Source organism: Schistocerca americana, chromosome 3 (genome assembly GCF_021461395.2).
Source record: "Schistocerca americana isolate TAMUIC-IGC-003095 chromosome 3, iqSchAmer2.1, whole genome shotgun sequence".
NCBI classification, from domain to species: domain Eukaryota; kingdom Metazoa; phylum Arthropoda; class Insecta; order Orthoptera; family Acrididae; genus Schistocerca; species Schistocerca americana.
This window is the reverse complement of record NC_060121.1, coordinates 271,781,201-271,801,042: the sequence shown is the minus strand read 5'-3', so window position 1 is coordinate 271,801,042 and position 19,842 is coordinate 271,781,201. Positions and strand designations below refer to the sequence as shown.

General features: G+C 42.3%; 1 protein-coding gene across 5 annotated transcripts in view; it reads right to left on the bottom strand.

The window, feature by feature from the left end:
- Positions 1-19,842, bottom strand: part of LOC124606748 (serine/threonine-protein kinase tousled-like 2) — a 583,729-nt gene that overhangs the window by 151,017 nt on the left and 412,870 nt on the right. Inside the window, exon 1 of one of the 5 annotated variants that reach the window (XM_047138791.1) lies at positions 1,520-1,646. The exons of the other annotated variants lie outside the window; for them this stretch is intronic. Coding sequence (XP_046994747.1) covers positions 1,520-1,603 — 84 coding nt within the window. The 5' untranslated portion in view covers positions 1,604-1,646. Of the gene's footprint in view, positions 1-1,519; positions 1,647-19,842 lie in introns of those variants that run through there. 5 annotated transcript variants of the gene reach the window in all.

The following is a 19,842-nucleotide window of genomic DNA, read 5'->3' as shown; positions in this document are numbered from 1 at the left end:
CATGGCCATTGATATTTGTTCAATACGCATTCTGGCCTTTCTGATGTCACACATTCCTTGACTTTCAATCACAGTCAAGACACTTTCTTACAGTAAAAGTTGGAAATTTCCTAAAATCTCTTGCTTTATGAAAAAAGTAGTAAACCATGTTTCTGAATGTTTATTTGGTGTACTACGATGTGAGGGTACCCCCTCCATGCAATAAAATAATGGCCGAGATTTGGTGGTAGTAAAACTTGCCAATAATATTACGAGTGCTGGTGGTTAGAAGACCGACATTCATGTTAAGTAAACGTCATTGTCTGTGTACAAGAGTCTTATATAGAAATGAACACAGTTCCTTCTAGTTTCAGACTCTCCTCGCTACAATGACTTGTTTCGCACTCTTCACTTAAGACGCGCTGGATGAGTTGCACAAATATGGCGTAAGCACAGTACAACGCCTCGCTGACGTACGTGTTCACTCATCGGACGTATAGTGGAAAATTCCTCGCACATTCTGGCGACACGTTGTCGCCTAGGAGCAGTCTGCTGACGCATTACGTTCTTGCCCCCCAACCCACGCTGGGCTGCCTTTCACAGCAGTGGACACACAGAGGTGATTATTTGACGAATACACCAACATGGAAGCTCCAGTGTGGATCTAATCGGCGCTACGCTGCAGGAAAATGATAATTAACACACCGCTTGCTTAGCACGCACGAAGACACCCAAGTGTCACACACTCTGCAGACATGGCGCCGCAGTCACAGCCCGGTCGTATGTTTCCCGTCTGTGAAAGAAACCCGACAGCGTGTTTCGCCACCGCGGATTTGTCAAAGCACAACTTAGTATACGCCAAGAGGCGTTTTCACAACGTTTTTATGTCAACATAGTAGCTTATAAATGAGATTCGAGGAATTTTAAGTGTAAATTACAAAGGGCGCCGAAGAATGAAGGAGTTCAAGTACACTAACACCACGCAAATTGTAATGGTTACTCCGTAAATACTGTGTGGGTATCCACAAGGAGCTGTATCTGTTACAACGCCCGTAGAAATTAAATATGAACCACAAAACAGTACGGGGGACGAAAAGTAAGAGTGTTGTTTAACGTGAAAGAGGATACCGCATATTTACATTCACATTGAATATAAGGTTGAAGATGAAAAAAGAACAATAGCAGCAGCTGTGCGAAAACACTGCCATCTAACGAGTGAAGTACCGCCAGTTCACTGACGTAGCTCACTGAGCATGCGCTGACGAAACCAAAACACTGTCCAAAAGTTTCTGGCGGCAGGCGCGGCGCACAGTTCGACGACAAATCATTCATCACCTGCACAGCTGACAATTCACCGCCGGTACACTGCAAACATCTCCAAAGCCACTCGCGTCCGAAACGTCACCACCTCTCACACCGCCGGCCAAGTCACGTGTCGCCAGAGGAGACAGCGAGAACGGAACGCATCACAGAGAGACACTAATGCAACACTTCCTGCGCTGAGCTATCATCGAGAAGAGCTTTATTTCGGGATACTCACACAGAACATTTTGTACTCTACATCCTGGTAAACGAAATACGAGGAGTGCGGCTGCGGGTTGTAGTTTTCGGAGCAGTACCACATGCGGCGGGCGCGCGTCTCCCTCGTGTCCGGCTTTCCCACCCTCCCGCTAGCGCTCCCGTCAGGCCGTGGCGGCGGTCAGGCTCGCACAGTGCACCGAATCGTGACGGCGAGCTCCGACGGCGGCGGCGTGGCGAGGCGGCGCTGCGAGGCGAGTCGGCGCGGGCGCGGGCCGCGTCGGTTTGCGATCCGGCTGTGTCGCCGGCGCTGCCGTCTCCGCCCGCTGCGCGCCGCGTCGCACGCGACTGGAAGTAATGAGTGGGGCAGGAGGCGGGCCCGGCCGGCTGGGCTGGCGCTGCCGCTGCCGCCGCGGCTCAAACTGCGCAGTAGCCTGCCGCTTAGGCAGCCCGCCGCACGCGGCCGGCGGGCGGTAGGCGGCGTGCTGCGACCTGGCCGAGCATCTCGCGAGCGCCGCCGACACGCGGCCGCGCTATAAATAGACACGACGTGCCGCCGTACGCACTGCTATCCTGCATGCACGACACACTTTCTCACAGCTCTGTTTCACTAAACCGCCACCGACATAACGGCTGCACTCGCATTTCTCCCACGTGCCTGTCGTTGTGGTCCCAAAGTCCGAAGAGTTACGAAAATCTTCTCGTTACTCTACTAGGGATGGGGAACACCTACCGGTTAAAATCGATCCCGGTATTTTACTTCTGAATAACCAATATTCTTCGGTATTTGTTTGGTCTCAGTTATAACAGGTGTTTTTTACTGACAACAGAGTAAAAAACAAATATCAATTAGCCGTAGGAGTAGTGTTGGATTTTTTCGTTTTTAAATGAACTTTTTTTTTAAAAAAAGTAATTTGTATTCGTAAAATTTGCACTGGCTTGAAATATCACGTTATTATAAAACATAGCAAAAACGATCAGCGCTATTTTAATAGCAATGCCGACAGAACCGAGCGACGAACAATGCCGTAAGAATTGGTACAGCATTGCTGAGACAATAATGTCTCTGTTGCTGTGTCGTAGCTTAAGAGACCCCAACATGCAGGGTGCAAAAGACTTGTCTGTCTCTCCTCCCCCCCCCCCCCCCCCAATCCACACGGCAGTTTCTCGCTGTCGTCGCCAGGCATCCCTTGTACTGCAGTCCAGAAATATTTTTACAAAATGACGTAGCAATGAAGTACAATGCTTCATTTTCTTTAAAATGATTAAATACCTGCCTGGCGTTTCTAAGAAATAATAAAATGTAAAGGAAATTATGCTAACAGTAATAAATTAAAAACTTAATCACAATTCGTTCATACTATACAATAAGAATAGAAAGTAACTTATCTCCTGCCTTTGTTTACATAATATGCCTTTATCTGCAAAAAACATTGTTCTTCAACCTCAGTTTTCGCCCTTTAGCACTGACCATTCGTAATGCTCAAACACTGATATTATTCTATTTCTACGTTTACTACACGAGATGACAGTAATTAAAAAAAACGTAAAATCGGTTATTTAAGAAACTGTTTAATTTGAGAGGGGTTTTACAATTAGGTTAAACTGGGGCGTAAAACAACCGATGCAACCGAAAACCGGTTGTTTCGGCCATAACCAACATCCCTACACTCTATCCTGAGGATATCTCTTCATCGCTGCGTAGGTACTATTGGGTTGCCACTTCCCTTGTAGAGAAAGGAAACTTTTTCATGGACATTTTTTACACATTTACGTCTTCAACCTTATTGCTTCGTATCACTGTCGCATTTTGAAATCGTTCCAGCTTTACCCAGGCATGCACTGTCATTCTCCAATGGGTTAAAAGCTCTCTGCAAGAAACGTCAAAATTTATGACATTGTGAAGCTCTGATTTTGTGTGTTTCTGGTGAACACCTGTTCCTATCAGTAGTCCACTTGTTCATCATCATAGAAAACTCTCATTCCACGAAAGCATTTGAAACTGATATCCTTAGTATAACACACACGAGTGGAGAGACATCTTTTCTTTTTTCTGAGGCACTAGTGTGAAGAATTTCAACCACTTGGACACAACATCACCATCTCTAGCGACACAGTCAGTAAACGTAACTTTCATATCACAAACATTCTTCATATAGCTGATCCAGGCTGACTTGACCGTGTACATTGAATATTTCCACTACAAGTTCGAATTCACAATATTCTATTTCCCCACTCAAAGGAAGAGATTCCAACATTACATACTTATTACTAGCCGAGTGATCATAACGGGTTTCGAGATATTTCAAAAAGTGTCACAGAAACAATAAAATACACTTGAAACCTTATTAAGGAATGTTTATGAAATATCTCTAATATCTTGGTCTCTCACATAGAATTTAACGTTCTTTCTTTGCGAGTTCTTACAGGTTATGCACAGACTTACGTCATTCAATAACACTTAGCTCCTTTTTTCCATGTATTTTGATACTGATTGCTTTTGACCTCAAAATATTTAGACACTTACGTGGACTGAATACTTGCTTTCTCCTTATGGTACCTGAGATCAAACTGTCCGCCATGCGAAATGTCAAATTCCTTCCTCCACAACGTACAAACAAAAGCTGAACCTGGTCTAACCCACATTAAATTATCTTCCCATTTCTTTAAAAACACTTGACTATACTACAGTAATTGTAAGTTTCTTCTTAGCTTGTGAATTATTGCGATTCTCGAACAAAATTAAATGAAGAAAACTAGGGTAAGTACTGTATGGATTCAAAAATTATCACTGCAATGGAGTTTACGAACTTGTGTGTAGCATCACACGGAAATTAAGTTGTCGACAACAATATCGACTGTGCGATCGAGTGATCTGAAGTACCAAGCTACACATAGACTTCCTTAAAATCTGTGTTAGAACGGTAATAATAACAAATATAATCAAAGTAATGCGCATTTTTGTTATATGTATATCGGGGGGAAGGACTATGTTGGGTCTACGATAGGCCAGCGCCAAATATTAAAAAAACGGAAGAAAGTGCTGTATGGAGAAATAAAAAACGTAAGGCTAAATTAACACTAAAAAAAAGCGTAAGAATATGAGGAACAGCCTGGCAACCTTAAACTACTGCAACTTATATCCACTTTAGCCTGCTTATTGTAATCAAGGCTTTCTGTCTCTGTAACTTTTACATTCCACGCTTCTCTCCGCTAATACAGTGACGCTTCCCTTATAACACCGGATATGTCCTCTATCAACCGATCCTTTCTTTTGTTCACGTTGTGCCACAAATTTCTTTTTACTCCAATTCGGTTCGGTATTTTCTCTTTACTTATACGATCTATCCATCTAATCACCAGCATTCTTATGTAGCACCACATTTCGAAAGCTCGTACTCTCTTCTTGTCTGAAATGTTTTTCGCTCAGGTTCCACTCCCGTACAAGACTACACGCCACACGAATACTTTCAGAAAAAAACTTCAATTTCTATTCGATGCTAATATATTTCTCTTTTTTAGGAACTTTTTTCTTGCTTTGCCAGTATTCATTTTATATCTTCACTACCTATTACGGCCTTCCTCAGTTACTTTTCTGTCCTAATATCAATACTTGTCTATCAAATTCCGCATCTCATGTCCTAATCTAATTCCCTTTGATAAGTAGAAGATAAACATAGGGGGGTCGTCTTAGATCTAATTGCAGCCTACGATAACGTCTGGCGTGACAAGCTCCTCTCGAACTGATCAGCACTATTCTGTGTCAGAAACTGATCACTAACTGCTGAACAATAGACACTTCCAGCTGCTCTCAGAAAATTTTAAAAGCAGAACTCACAAACTAAATGACTGTATCGCGAGACGTTCTGTTCTGGCGCCACCCCTTTTTAATTTGTATACACACGGCCTTCCAGAAAAAAAGTCAACGAAATTTATTTACGCGGACGATCTTGCTCTGATCGCTCTGGATGGAAGCTTTAGGGAAACTGAAGCAACATAAGCATCTGACCTACAAACATTGGATTAATACTACTCTCCGACCGAATCCTCAAAAGATTGTCGTACGTCAACCGACCGCCTACAAAATAAACAAGCAAACTACAAACCTAACATCTCATTTAGAAATCAGGCTCTCCAGTACTGCAATATTCCAAAATAGCAAGGTATGAGCCCAGACAGGTCTGTGATATACAAAATCCATCTCTGGAATCTGGCAGTTAAAATCAAAACTCGGAACAATATACTCCAGAAGTTAATAAGAACTGTCTAGGGTGCCCATTGCAACAGTCCTCAGATCATCAGCTCTAGTTCTTTCATACTCAGTCGCAGAATACTGCTATTCTACCTCGCTAGGCAGTGCTCACACTAAAATAATCGACACACAGCGCAGTCAAGCAATGCACCTCACCACAGGGTGTAGTCGTACCACGAACACGCACTGGCTACCTGTTCTTCGTAATATTTCACAACCATCTTTAAGAAGACCGCAGTCGTTACTGAACGCGTGTACAAGAACAAAAGCCAACCCAGAATCGCCAATTCACACTGCAATTTCATTATCAACATAGCCCAGCGACTGACGTCTACAAAACTATTGTGGCACAAAGCAGTCAGCCTGCCGGACAGTGACTCCAACATGAAAGAAGCCTGGGACAATTAATGAAAAAGCAATCTTCCGTGAAGCATCACCAACTAATCAAGACTCCCTCGGGGCCACCAGCAGGTTTCGTCTACTCCGTCGACATAGATGCACAATGAATTGGATCGGAACTAACGGAGGCACATATGGGGCACTGCGCTCTAAGGGAATGGAAGTCCTCCACTGAATGTGACTGAAGTGAGGAGCAACAAACAGTACATTACATAACATTTGACTGTTCCCTCCCTCAGATCATTAAAAGGTACAATGGAAGACCTTCACAATTTGTCTGCGGAAGCGTCTGACTGTATTTCAAACCTGGACTTGGAGCTATGGACTCATTAAGAAATTTGAGATATATATATATATGATGTAAATATTTGTGTAGTATCTCTCCTGTCATCAGGAGATACATAAATAAATGTTTTGCATAACATTAGGCACACACATGTCCAGCTTCTCTTGAAGGCCCTACCCATTCCGTTCAACTGATCTTTCAATTCCTTTGCCGCCTCTGAAAGAATTCCAATACCACCGAAAACTCTTACAGTTTTTGTCTCTTCTCCCTGAACTTAAACTCATTTTCTAAATTCCTCCTTGGTTTCCTTTGTGTTTTCTTCTATGTACAGACTGAATAACATGAGGGACACGTGGCAGCTTTGTCTCACTCTTCTCAACTAATGTCTCCCTTTCAAGCCCTTCGATTAAAACTAATGTATGGTTTAATTTATAAGACGGCTCAATATTGTGCACCTGTGCTGTTGCGACGTAGTCTTCCGTCGAACCGACACCAAACTTCGCCTACTTCTCTCCGGTCAGTCTAAAGTCGAAACAATACGCACTTAACAACATTACAACAGTGAATTCCAAAAATAAGTTCAAGCATGAGGATAATATTGCAGTGGCAAAGTCTAACCGCTGTAAGTATCAAATAACGCTGCTGCGAAAGTATTTCCGGTGCTGAAAAAACAATTATTATTGCAGACTGTGTAACACTGCATTAAAGTCCACTGTAACACGTGACCACGGTAAAATAAAATTAATCGAGGAGAGCAATTAAACAAATATGTATGGATACCTGTTATATATAAAACGATAGTCTCCATTCTTGAGGGGGAAACTACTGAGAGCCCGAAGCTGGTAACATTACAGGGAATACATCTAAGACAAGTGACTTTTTTTTATTCTTAGATCTTCAAGATAAGTCAATAAGATATTAATTTCTGGTCCGGTTACAGGGAGATATGTAATTTACTTTTAAGGGGCCTTTACAAATACTGGAAGCTGTACGGTGAACGTTTGATAAAGACGATTTATCCTCGAAACTGATGATGACACAATAAATAACCCGAATGTAGCTGAACAAGATTTATTCTCTGAAACTTGATGTGCTCCTCAAATGCGTGGCGAACAACTGTATGCTCTCTCCTTGTTCTATGAATCTATACGCCTGAGGGCAGTGACAAATCCGGAGGCGAATTAGAAGCACTACTGTACACTTCTCTAGTTGCATTTAGGTCCGCAGCCATAGGGCATTTCATTTGCCTTAACTTCGACCACTAATCCTCTCCATAACTCAAAGCCAGTACCTCAATAACGAAGTTACTTTGTGTAGGGAAACGTAACATGTCTGCTGCACCCGACAATTCAGTTCCCTTCCCTAAATTCTCATTTGTCCTGATAGCCAGAACAATTCATTTGCTTCCGTATACGTTGAAGAAAATCAAGGGTGGCCTGGATAGGCTGGATTGGTTTCAAACAAATTAATGATGCACCTGTCCCGGCGGCGAACTGGATCGTTCTGTCCAATAACGCGAATTTTTGTAACCTCCTTTCTGTTTCTATTTTTTTCTTTTACACTATCGAATAGCAAGCTCGCCCGAGGTGGGGTCTCTGACATTTAACTTTCAAATGTCACGGTAAACTGAAGATGAAGACAGTGGAATAACACTGATATACTTCTGTTTCGACTGGGGCTTAGTACTGAATTGCTTTACGCAACTAAATTACGAACGCCATCTTTATATGAGCAATGTATTGTGAAAACATTTACGCATAGTGAAATTAGACTGTGAAATGTATTAATTCGAGTGTGGGCTATGTAACATATTTAGTCAAGACAAATCCTTAGAGCGTTACAGAAGGTAAAGAGATAAACTAAAAGCCGCCGAAGCTATCTGGATGGATTAATTGGTTTCTACGTGAGATAGGTGAGATAAGAAAAGAAACATGAAAAATACAAGGCGCCAGGCCACGACATACATTTTACATTCAGCAAAAAGCGTAGCTGATAGTTTTCCCGGCTCATATTTATTAAAAATTTCTTTGTAGCGAAGAGTCACACGAGAGTGAAAAAGTGTTCTGGTCACCATAGTTGGCAAAAGACCTAAAACAATAATTGTACAGAATTCCAAACCAATATTTTTAACACTCGTCTGTTGCAGGATTCTAGAACATATTCTAAGCTTCTCTCGAAGAAAAAGCACATGTTCGGGGATAACCAATTTGTGAAAAACAGTTCTCGTTGCACAAGCGGTATCTCGCAGATAGTGGGCGCAAGTCAAGAGGTAGATTCTCTCTTCCTGAATTTCTAAAGTCAACCACTGAACCACAATGCAGATTGGTGTGCCTCGAGAAAGCGCAGTAGAGCCTCCGAGTGTTCTGAATACGCAATCGATTTATCGGATAGGATCAGCAGCACACGCAGATCGTTCTCTAATGATGCTGTTGTCGACAGAATAGTAGCGTGACTGCATTATAATCCAATACAATAATCACTGTGTGAAAATGCAGAATTACGTGGATAGTACTTCCATCCATTTGGTGTAATGAACGGCTTCTCTCACTGAATGATGAAAAACGCAAGTAATGCCAAGGGCACTAATAAAGGACCCAAACAAAGCGTTAGTCCTACACTTCTGGAGTGCATCACACCGCGAAAATACCTAGTGTTAGCACTAATAAGCAATGTAAAATGGAGTAAGTACGTAAAAGGTATTGTAAGAGATTGTACGGGAAACGTAGTTTTCCGCGCGGCCCTTTTCGTATACCATCTCACTGTTTTTGTCTTCTAGGTTTAGACGATAATGCAAGCTTTCGACGACTTCCTTCCCGTCATCGTCAGGCGTTGACTGTCCTAACAGATGCTGCGGTGGAGTTTCAAATGTAACAGACAGTCGAACTATGATGTGTGTCGTCATGCAGAGGAAAGGTTAATTACATGTTCAACCAGAGAGAGTGTATGTGGCGCAATGCTAACAGGACCTTACGCGGCATGAAAACAGAACTGTATCTGAATGTAAGACTAGCTTGCCAAATGTGAAGTTCATTCAGACTGGTAAAAATAAAAAAAATCGTAAACGAAAACCTGGTCTAGAGTACAGCTAAAGTGTTTGGAAGTGCCCTTACTATGAATTAGGAAGTAATAAATGACCAAATCAATACAAGTGCCAACTCACTGATTACGTTAGCAACCAAAAAAATAAGAGATGTAGAACGTAACCAGACTAAAAATTGATCTTAATCTCACCACCACAAACATTAATATTATTATTTGCGACTACCTCCACTCAGATTCTTCCTTTCCCAGAGAAGACCTCACCACACACAACACCACATGCACACGCACATAAAGAAAACAAAGATGAAACAATACACAGACACCACAACACAAACAAAAGATTAACGAAAAACACAACACAGTGGCAATGGGGAACATTATATAAACACACAGAATCATCACACAGTGCAAGTGAAGTGTTCAACTGAAAGTGTTCGAAAAAGCCACATATCGGACGTATTGTTTGACGCAGGCCAACAAAGTACAACTCCAGGACGACGCATGTAGAATAATAAGATTATAATGTCGTAAGTAGAATCAAATAGTAATTTAAACTGACAAAACTTGCGCTCCAAAGTGTTATTTCTTACCTGGCATTAGGGGAACAACAAAAAAAGGCTCTAAGAACTATGGGACACAACATCTGTGGTCATCAGTTCCCTAGAACTTAGAACTACTTAAACCTAACTAACCTAAGGACATCACACGCATCCATGCCCTAGGCAGGATTCGAACCTGCGACCGTAGAAGCAGCGCGGATCCGGACTGAAGGGCCTAGAACCGCTCAGCCACAGTGCCGACAAAACAACAAAAACAACTGTACTACAGCAACATATCTGGAAGCACACAAAACACAATTATTACATACACAATACTTTTATGACTGGGCACAGAAGATGCTTCATAAATAAAAAGAAACGAAACGCATGTGGCACAAGGAACAGCTTTTCATTTAGCTGCACGACACCATCTCTCCGATAATAATTTATTAATGTAAAAATTATGACGCGAACTGTTCTCTAATCTGTAAGTATCGCTTGCAAAATAATAATTGTATTAATATAGATTAAATCCATTGAAGATGCATTGATGTAAAAGGCGAAACGCGTCTAGGATATAAATAAACAGACTGCAGCAAGAAAATGTCGTTTCAGTTTACGAAACCAAGTCATGAAGATTATTCATGTGACATAGCGGCACTTAACAGTGTTCCACTGAAAATGGGCGCGTGCGCCAATATAACAAAGTTTTTAACAAAAATTATTTGCAGCCCATGTCAACTTCCTGCTTTATCGAGTTCCTGAAATCCGTTCGAGCTGTCTAACGCCGTTTGTACAGGCTCCACACAAAGTCGTAACTTCGGCAAGGTGTCTCATTTAAGTGTGACATGGAAGACGGAGGAGGAGGAGGAGGAGACAACGAAAAAGCAAAAAATTTAGCTATCAAAGACAAAAACTGTAAGACTTTCACGTGCATAAGAAACAGATACACTTGGAACAACACCAGTATTTAAATATTAAAAAAAAAATCACTGCGGACCAACACACAAAGTTTTCAAAGTCGCTAAGAAGAGCCTACATTATACTGACTTGAATGAAAATTGGAGTGGTGTAAGAGTATAAGAAACGGTTCTAGACGCCCAAATATCAAGAAATTAAATAGACGAATCAGCTATTTATGTGTGGAAAGCGTGCATTCTACAATGACCCGAAGAAGCTATATCTCCACCTTAAAAAAAAAAAAAAAAAAAAAAGCAACGATACACCAGCTGCAAAAATTAGTCTAATTAGTGTCGCACAGAATTGTTTCTTCTTGCATTGAGATCAGCAAGTGGTCGAAGGCCAAATAAATAAAATTAACGAGAAACATCTTAGACCTTACACAGACTGGTCAAGCACACGTCTTTGCGACGGATGACGCTTGTCCTGCGCGCAGTTTTAACTAAGTATCACTGCCTTAAGTTTGTAGTAACTGCCATCAGTTCCAACCAAACGAGCACTTTTCACTGACTAATGAGATGATACTGTTTGTTCCTACCAGTCTCTCACATTCCGAACACACTGTTCTCGACGAGGGAGGGTAGGCTGCAAAATGTGGAAAAAACGATGTACGAGTGATTTTCGAATGTAAGGAAAAGTAGAGATGCAGAATCTAAACTGTAATTGGAACACTGTTTTAATCGTCACGACGTTCAGTAGTATTCCGCAGCTGTAAATTATTTGTCAGGATTTAACTTTCGCCTATGGACAAGTCCTTCGTCGGCAGCAGAACTGTTCACGATTAAAGAATTACGGCCCTCAGAACCACAAGAGCGCAAAGCACAGAGACGAAGTTTGGAGAAACGTAGATGTTTGTGAAAATCAAATTTGTAGACAAACCACCAGTCTCATAGGTCTGACTTTTTTTTACCGAGTGTCACCAACCTATGCTTCCTATGAAAAAATAATGTACCAGCGTGGGATGTAGGTTGCAGTAGGTACTGGGAGATGAAGGAGCTTGCACAGCATAGAGCAGCATGGGGAGCTGCATCAAACCAGTCTCAGGACTGAAGACCACAACAACAACAACTTCATGTTACGAAAATTCAATTAATATTTAGGATTAATTTATTATACTCTTAATTCGTAATTAATGTGAAACTGGAATCAGAACATAAAGAACAGATACTAAATTTACAGCGCCCGCAACCCCCCCCCCCCCCCCCCCCCACAACCTATTACAACGCTTCAGGGTCCTCGTTGTCATTTTCATTATGTACATCGTGTGGCTTGAGGCTATCATAAACCTGCCCATATACTTCTGATTACGAACTACAACTGCTAAGTTGTGTTTGCAACCCTAGATGACAATCGAGCAGCGCACAGCAACAAAATTATGCTTTGTGCCTTGGGCCCATATTGAAACGAATATCCGAGAAATCAGTGAGCTTTTCATGAATATTTTAACGAGTGTACACAGTATGGGCCTAAAGGTATAGATACAGCTCGTTCAAACTAAGACAATGGGATGTTGGAGCATGAACGCATGTTAAAATCTGAAAATCGATGAGCTCGTCGTTTAAACCCTTATGGTTTCAGCGCCTCAATTGTACCTGTGAGACCTGAAATATGTTTGTCATCCAGGCCCGGTAGCAGGATGCACGTATGCAACCAATGCAGTACATGTTCAACGAGAACGTAAAAGGAATTGCAAACTGTAACAAACACTGGTAGTGAGGGAAGACTAATGATAAAAAAAATACTGAAAATACTAGTAAAATGCCGCCGACAAAAATCGTGAAGCACACAGAAAGGAAGGAGGAAACTGAATGAAACTTCACAAGTTGAGAGAATGTGTGATATTATTTCAGTGATTCTCAAAATCGAGACAATTTTATAAAAAGCTTGGCAGTATTAGCCACCTATCAATATAACGTTGCATTTAGGGCTTTCGGTAAAATATCGATATATCGATGTTGTTGTTGTTGTTGTTGTGGTGGTGGTGGTCTTCAGTCCTGAGACTGGTTTGATGCAGCTCTCCATGCTACTCTTTCCTGTGCAAGCTTCTTCATCTCCCAGTACTTCCCGCAACCTACATCCTTCTGAATCTGCTTAGTGTATTTATCTCTTGGTCTCCCTCTACGATTTTTACCCTCCACGCTGCCCTCCAGTACTAAATTAGTGATCCTTCTTCTAATCAAGTTGTGCCACAAACTTCTCTTCTCCCCAATCCTATTCGATACTTCCTCATTAGTTATGCGATATACCCATCTAATCTTCAGCATTCTTCTGTAGCACCACATCTCAAAAGCTTCTAGTCTCTTCTTGCCCAAACTATTTATCATCCATGTTTCACTTCCATACATGGCTACACTCCATACAAACACTTTCAGAAATGACTTCCTGACACTTAAATCTATACTCGATTTTAACAAATTTCTCTTCTTCAGAAACGCTTTCCTTGCCATTGCCAGTCTACATTTTATATCCTCTCTACTTCGAACATCATCAGTTATTTTGCTCCCCAAATAGCAAAACTCCTTTACTACTTTGAGTGTCCCATTTCCTAATCTAATTCCCTCAGCATCACCCGACTTAATTCGACTACATTAGATTATCCTCGTTTTGCTTTTGTTGATGTTCATCTTATATCCTCCTTTCAAGACACTATCCATTCCGTTCAACTGCTCTTCCGAGTCCTTTGCTGTCTCTGACAGAATTACAATGTCATCGGCGAACCTCAAAGTTTTTATTTCTTCTCCATGGATTTTAATACCTACTCCGAATTTTCCTTTTGTTTCCTTCACTGCTTGCTCAATATACAGATTGAATAACATCGAGGATAGGCTACAGCCCTGTCTCACTCCCTTCCCAACCACTGCTTCCCTTTCATGCCCCTCGATTCTGATAACTGCCATCTACTTTCTGTACAAATTGTAAATAGCCTTTCGCTCCCTGTATTTTACCCCTGCCACCTTCAGAATTTGAAAGAGTATCGAGTCAACATTGTCAAAAGCTTTCTCTAAGTCTACAAATGCTAGAAACGTAGGTTTGCCTTTCCTTAATCTATCTTCTAAGATAAGTCGTAAGGTTAGTATTGCCTCACGTGTTCCAGTGTTTCTACGGAATCCAAACTGATCTTCCCCGAGGTTGGCTTCTACTAGTTTTTCCATTCGTCTGTAAAGAATTCGTGTTAGTATTTTGCAGCTGTGAGTTATTAAGCTGATAGTTCGGTAATTTTCACATCTGTCAACACCTGCTTTCTTTGGGATTGGAATTATTATATTCTTCTTGAAATCTGAGGGTATTTCGCCTGTCTGATACATCTTGCTCACCAGATGGTAGAGTTTTGTCAGGACTGGCTCTCCCAAGGCCGTCAGTAGTTCCAATGGAATGTTGTCTACTCCCGGGGCCTTGTTTCGACTCAGGTCTTTTAGTGCTCTATCAAACTCTTCACGCAGTATCGCATCTCCCATTTCATCTTCATCTACATCCTCTTCATTTCCATAATATTGTCCTCAAGTACATCGCCCTTGTATAGACCTTCTAAATGCTACTTCCACCTTTCTGCTTTCCCTTCTTTGCTTAGAACTGGGATTCCATCTGAGCTCTTGATGTTCATGCAAGTGGTTCTCTTATCTCCAAAGATCTCGTTAATTTTCCTGTAGGCAGTATCTATCTTACCCCTGGTGAGACAAGCCTCTACATCCTTACATTTGTCCTCTAGCCATCCCTGCTTAGCCATTTTGCACTTCCTGTCGATCTCATTTTTGAGACGTTTGTATTCCTTTTTGCCTGCTTCATTTACTGCAATTTTATATTTTCTCCTTTCATCAATTAAATTCAATATATCTTCTGTTACCCAAGGATTTCTACTAGCCCTCGTCTTTTTACCTACTTGCTCCTCTGCTGCCTTCACCACTTCATCCCTCAAAGCTACCCATTCTTCTTCTACTGTATTTCTTTCCCCCATTCTTGTCAATTGTTCCCTTATGCTCTCCCTGAAACTCTGTACAACCTCTGGTTCTTTCAGTTTATCCAGGTCCCATCTCCTTAAATTCCCACCTTTTTGAAGTTTCTTCAGTTTTAATGTACAGATCATAACCAATAGATTGAGGTCAGAGTCCACATCTGCTCCTGGAAATGTCTTATAATTTAAAACCTGGTTCCTAATTCTCTGTCTTACCACTATATAATCTATCTGAAACCTGTCAGTATCTCGAGGCTTCTTCCATGTATACAGCCTTCTTTCATGATTCTTGAGCCAAATGTTAGCTATGATTAAGTTATGCTCTGCACAAAATTCTACCAGGCGGCTTCCTCTCATTTCTTACCCCCAATCCATATTCACCTACTACGCTTCCTTCTCTCCCTTTTCCTACTACCGAATTCCAGTCACCAATGACTATTAAATTTTCGTCACCCTTCACTATCTGAATAATTTCTTTTATTTCATCATACATTTCTTCGTCATCTGCAGAGCTAGTTGGCATATAAACTTGTACTACTGTAGTAGGCGTAGGCTTCGTATCTATCTTGGCCACAATAATGCGTTCACTATACTGTTTGTAGTAGCTTACCCGCATTCCTATTTTCCTATTCATTATTAAACCTACTCCTGCATTACCCCTATTTGATTTTGTGTTTATAACCCTGTAGTCACCTGACCAGAAGTCTTGTTCCTCCTGCCACCGAACTTCACTAATTCCCACTATATCTAACTTCAACCTCTCCATTTCCCTTTTTAAATTTTCTAACCTACCTGCCCGATTAAGGGATCTGACATTCCACGCTCCGATCCGTAGAACGCCAGTTTTCTTTCTCCTGATAACGACATCCTCTTGAGTAGTCCCCGCCCGGAGATCCGAATGGGGGACTATTTTACCTCCGGAATATTTTACCCAAGAGGACACCATCACCATTTAACCATACAGTAAAGCTGCATACCCTTAGGAAAAATTACGGCCGTAGTTTCCCCTTGCTTTCAGCCGTTCGCAGTACCAGCACAGCAAGGCCGTTTTGGTTAGTGTTACAAGGCCAGATCAGTCAATTATCCAGAGTGTTGCCCTTGCAACTACTGAAAAGGCTGCTGCCCCTCTTCAGGAACCACACGTTTGTCTGGCCTCTCAACAGATACCCCTCCGTTGTGGTTGCACCTACGGTACGGCTATCTGTATCGCTGAGGCATGCAAGCCTCCCCACCAACGGCAAGGTCCATCGTTTCGGAAAAGTATCGTCTTACATAACCAATAAATTTCTAACCGATATATTGATATCGAAATGCCAATATCGAGTGCCTGTATTTTTATTATTATTATTATTGTTGGCGAATTTTCCCTAAAAGGAAATCGTTAAGCTTATGACTTTGAAGGCTTGTTCTTCTTGTCCTTCCAGTACTCCTTCATTCTCTTGGAGAGGGCCTCTTTTCTCTCCTCAGACCATTCTTGTTTGGTACGCTGTTTTAGCGCTTCTGACTTTACTTCCCAATTGTCTATGTGTTTTCGGAAGGTGCTTCTGTCTGTGGTGTTTGTGGTGCCAATTGCTTGTAGGTCTTTTCGGACTCCTTCCATCCAGGGTGTCGAGACTTTAAGTGTCTTGATGTGTTCTAGAATTTTCTTGGTGAGTCTTGTTTCAGGGAGTCTATCTAAATGTCCGTAGAATTTAAGGCGCCTTTTTCTCATATCGTTCTCGATGTTCGAATATGCTTCTACTGTATTTTTATTTAATATTAACATTCTTTTGCGATTTTCTGTAAATACACGGAACTGTTCTTTTCGAATGTTACTTTCACTGTGTGAAGGAGTCTTACTACTTTTTGAGCTCCCATGACGTCCAGTCTCTCTCTTTGGCTGTATGAAGCAAGTACGGGTGGCACAAAGAAGTAGCCCGATTGCATTAGGGGGTGGCGGTGCGAATGGAACAACAAGATTTCCGATGTGGAGAAATAGCACACTAACTGCGGTAAAAAACTATTTTTAACGCAACTAGTGTGCTATTTCTTCACATCGGCATTCTTCAAAAACAATTACTGTAAAAGATGACCATAATATAAATGACAAGAGTGGTTTCTGCGGTGGAAGGAGACGTCTGAGGGGATATGCAGACGTAATCGGCGTCCGGCGTAACCAACAGAAACTGCGACGAGTAACTCCACCACGCAATTTTGACACTACAACTGATAGGTCGCTGGCATTCGCAGAAATGAAAAAAAAAAAAAAAAAAACCAGGGTAGTTAACATGAAGTGTTCCACACAAATCCGCTATTTGACGAAACCGAACGACGGACCCATCGGACACCTTTTATTGTGCCTCTTACATGCTGTTTGCCGGCCGCGGTGGTCTAGCGGTTCTAGGCGCTGAGTCCGGAGCCGCGGGACTGCTACGGTCGCAGGTTCGAATCCTGCCTCGGGCATGGATGTGTGTGGTGTCCTTAGGTTAGTTAGGTTTAAGTAGTTCTAAGTTCTAGGGGACTGATGACCACAGATGTTAAGTCCCATAGTGCTTGGAGCCATTTTTTTACATGCTGTTTCCATTGTTAGATAAGTGGTTATTGCCAAACGTGGACGTGCATCGTTTTCCTTTCAATTCTTGCTCGAAGGGGGTTAAGCAGGCAGACACAGAATATCTAATAATAAATCATACTCAAATATACACATCTAAAGCCTGCGGTATATTTACAATGTGCAGCCGATATTTTTATAGGTAAGAACGTCAATGTTCTTTTCGTCGATATATCGATGTACCGAGACATATCTCGATACCGGTTACCCGATATTTTCAAAAATTTGCATCCCCTCTGACCTGTATACTTCTGTGATTCGGCTGGAGTGTTGTAAAGCAGTTGTGTCCTCCCTTTAGACAAGCTAGTCCACAACTTTTGTTACTGGTCCTTGATATATATTGGCTGAAGCCACTGGGACAGATCTGACGACCGAGTCGGTCCCACGTACGTTCCATCAGGAACAGATATGACGTTCTTGCTGGCCACGGACATCACACAGACAGTTCAATCGGGCGCCTACCATGTACGGAAATGTAATGCCCTTTGGGCCTTTGGGGAAACGGCACCACGGTAATGCTGCACGAGAGGTAACATATCAAGACGAAAGAAGTCCATGATGTGCCTGGATACGGAGAGTGGGACAGAGTTGATGTCCAACTTAATCACTACCAGCATTCAAGTCATACCCAATCACTCACCACACAATGATACCAAGTAACACCGCTGTGCCTCTCCAGAACACTGGGGAAAATGTGACCTCTTCCCAGGTCGCCACCATAGTCGCTGAAGATTTTCAGAGGGGTGGTGCAGAACCGCGATATATCACTGGAAACAATGGAACACCAATATCTGCAGTCCATATATCCCAGTAACAGCACCACTCTAAACGCAGCCATTTCTTTTCTTGTTTTAATGGCAGCCTATACATGGGAAGGTAATTCCTTAGTCCGACTGCTTCAAGTCTCCGACTAATGGTGCAGGATGAGACTAAATGTTGTAGGGAGTCCATTACTTGCACTTGGATGGCAGGTTGAGACGTGAAGGGACTATGGTGCACTTGGTGCACAATTGGGCGATCCTCCAGTGTGGTGGTTGTACGCTGTCGATAGAAACCTTCATGACTAGTACGCCTCGCCTCACGTTCCCATGCAGTCCAACATCGGGCGATTTCACATGCCAATGTTCTACAATGCAGAATATTTCAGGATTCGAACAGTCGGCTAACTGCAGATCCACAATGCGGCCCCTTTCACACTCCCTCAGGTGCTGCTAACTGTGTCTCAGGCGAGTAGGCAGCATGTGTGTGTCCTTAACATCACATCTCACTCTCCCATCTCACTCTGGCATCTCACATATTTCCGAAAAGAAATGAAATGTGAAAAACGCAGTTGGCCAGAGATGTACCTACGTCAGCGATTCACACAATTGGCAGGAGCGCATAATCCCCAAAAGGTCACTTTCAACGCAAAATTAGGTTTTTTAAACCCACATGTAAGTTTTTTCTGCAAAAATGAAAACTAGAGGTAGAATTAGCGATGGCAGACCGTTTCAGTGTTATAAACCTCATACATTCTGAAATATCAAGACTATTAAGGACGGCAACGGCGCCGTAATGCGCAGGCCGAAGGTTGCCTCCACTGTCCTGCAACCTATTGTCAGGGCCTTACACAATGGGCAGCAATGCACAATTCATACTAGTAAACAAACATCACTTTCGACACAAAGTTACGTTTATTTAAGTGACATACGTATGTTTTTTTCGACAGAAATGAAAACTATGCGTACAATTTAGAGGTAAGATGTGTTCTTGGGTCCTAAACATAATTAGTATTGCATATAGCCCACAGAAACTTTAAATTTGTGCATAATATCCAGCACGGAAAACACCCTCACACACAACCGCTAACGTCACGTCCAATGAACCTGATGTTCGAAGTGACCACAGTTTGCAACAATACGCTAGTGGAGATGGTGAACGAGTCAGCGTTGCACAAATTGTACTGCTTCCACAGATACTGTCACACACGCAGCCGTAATGCGTTGTTCCATATCCTCCGGTGTCGTTGCGGATTTGTGGCACACACTATTTCACTGCGCCCCACAGAAAGAAGTCTAACTGCATCACGTCGGGGAACCAAGCTGACCAGCTCACTTGCCTCCCCGTCCTATCCATTTAGATGGAAACATTGGATCCACTACTCCACGGGGATTGTGTGCGGGACATGCATCGTGTTGGAACACATTGATAGACGCATTTCCAATCTAATGTCCTATTTGAGAAGGGGTAGAGTCTTGCAGAAATTCCCGTTAATGTTCCCTGATAAAAATGGGGACAACGATGCCGTACCGGTCATTGACACATCAATGTCGTTGATCAGCAAGCGCG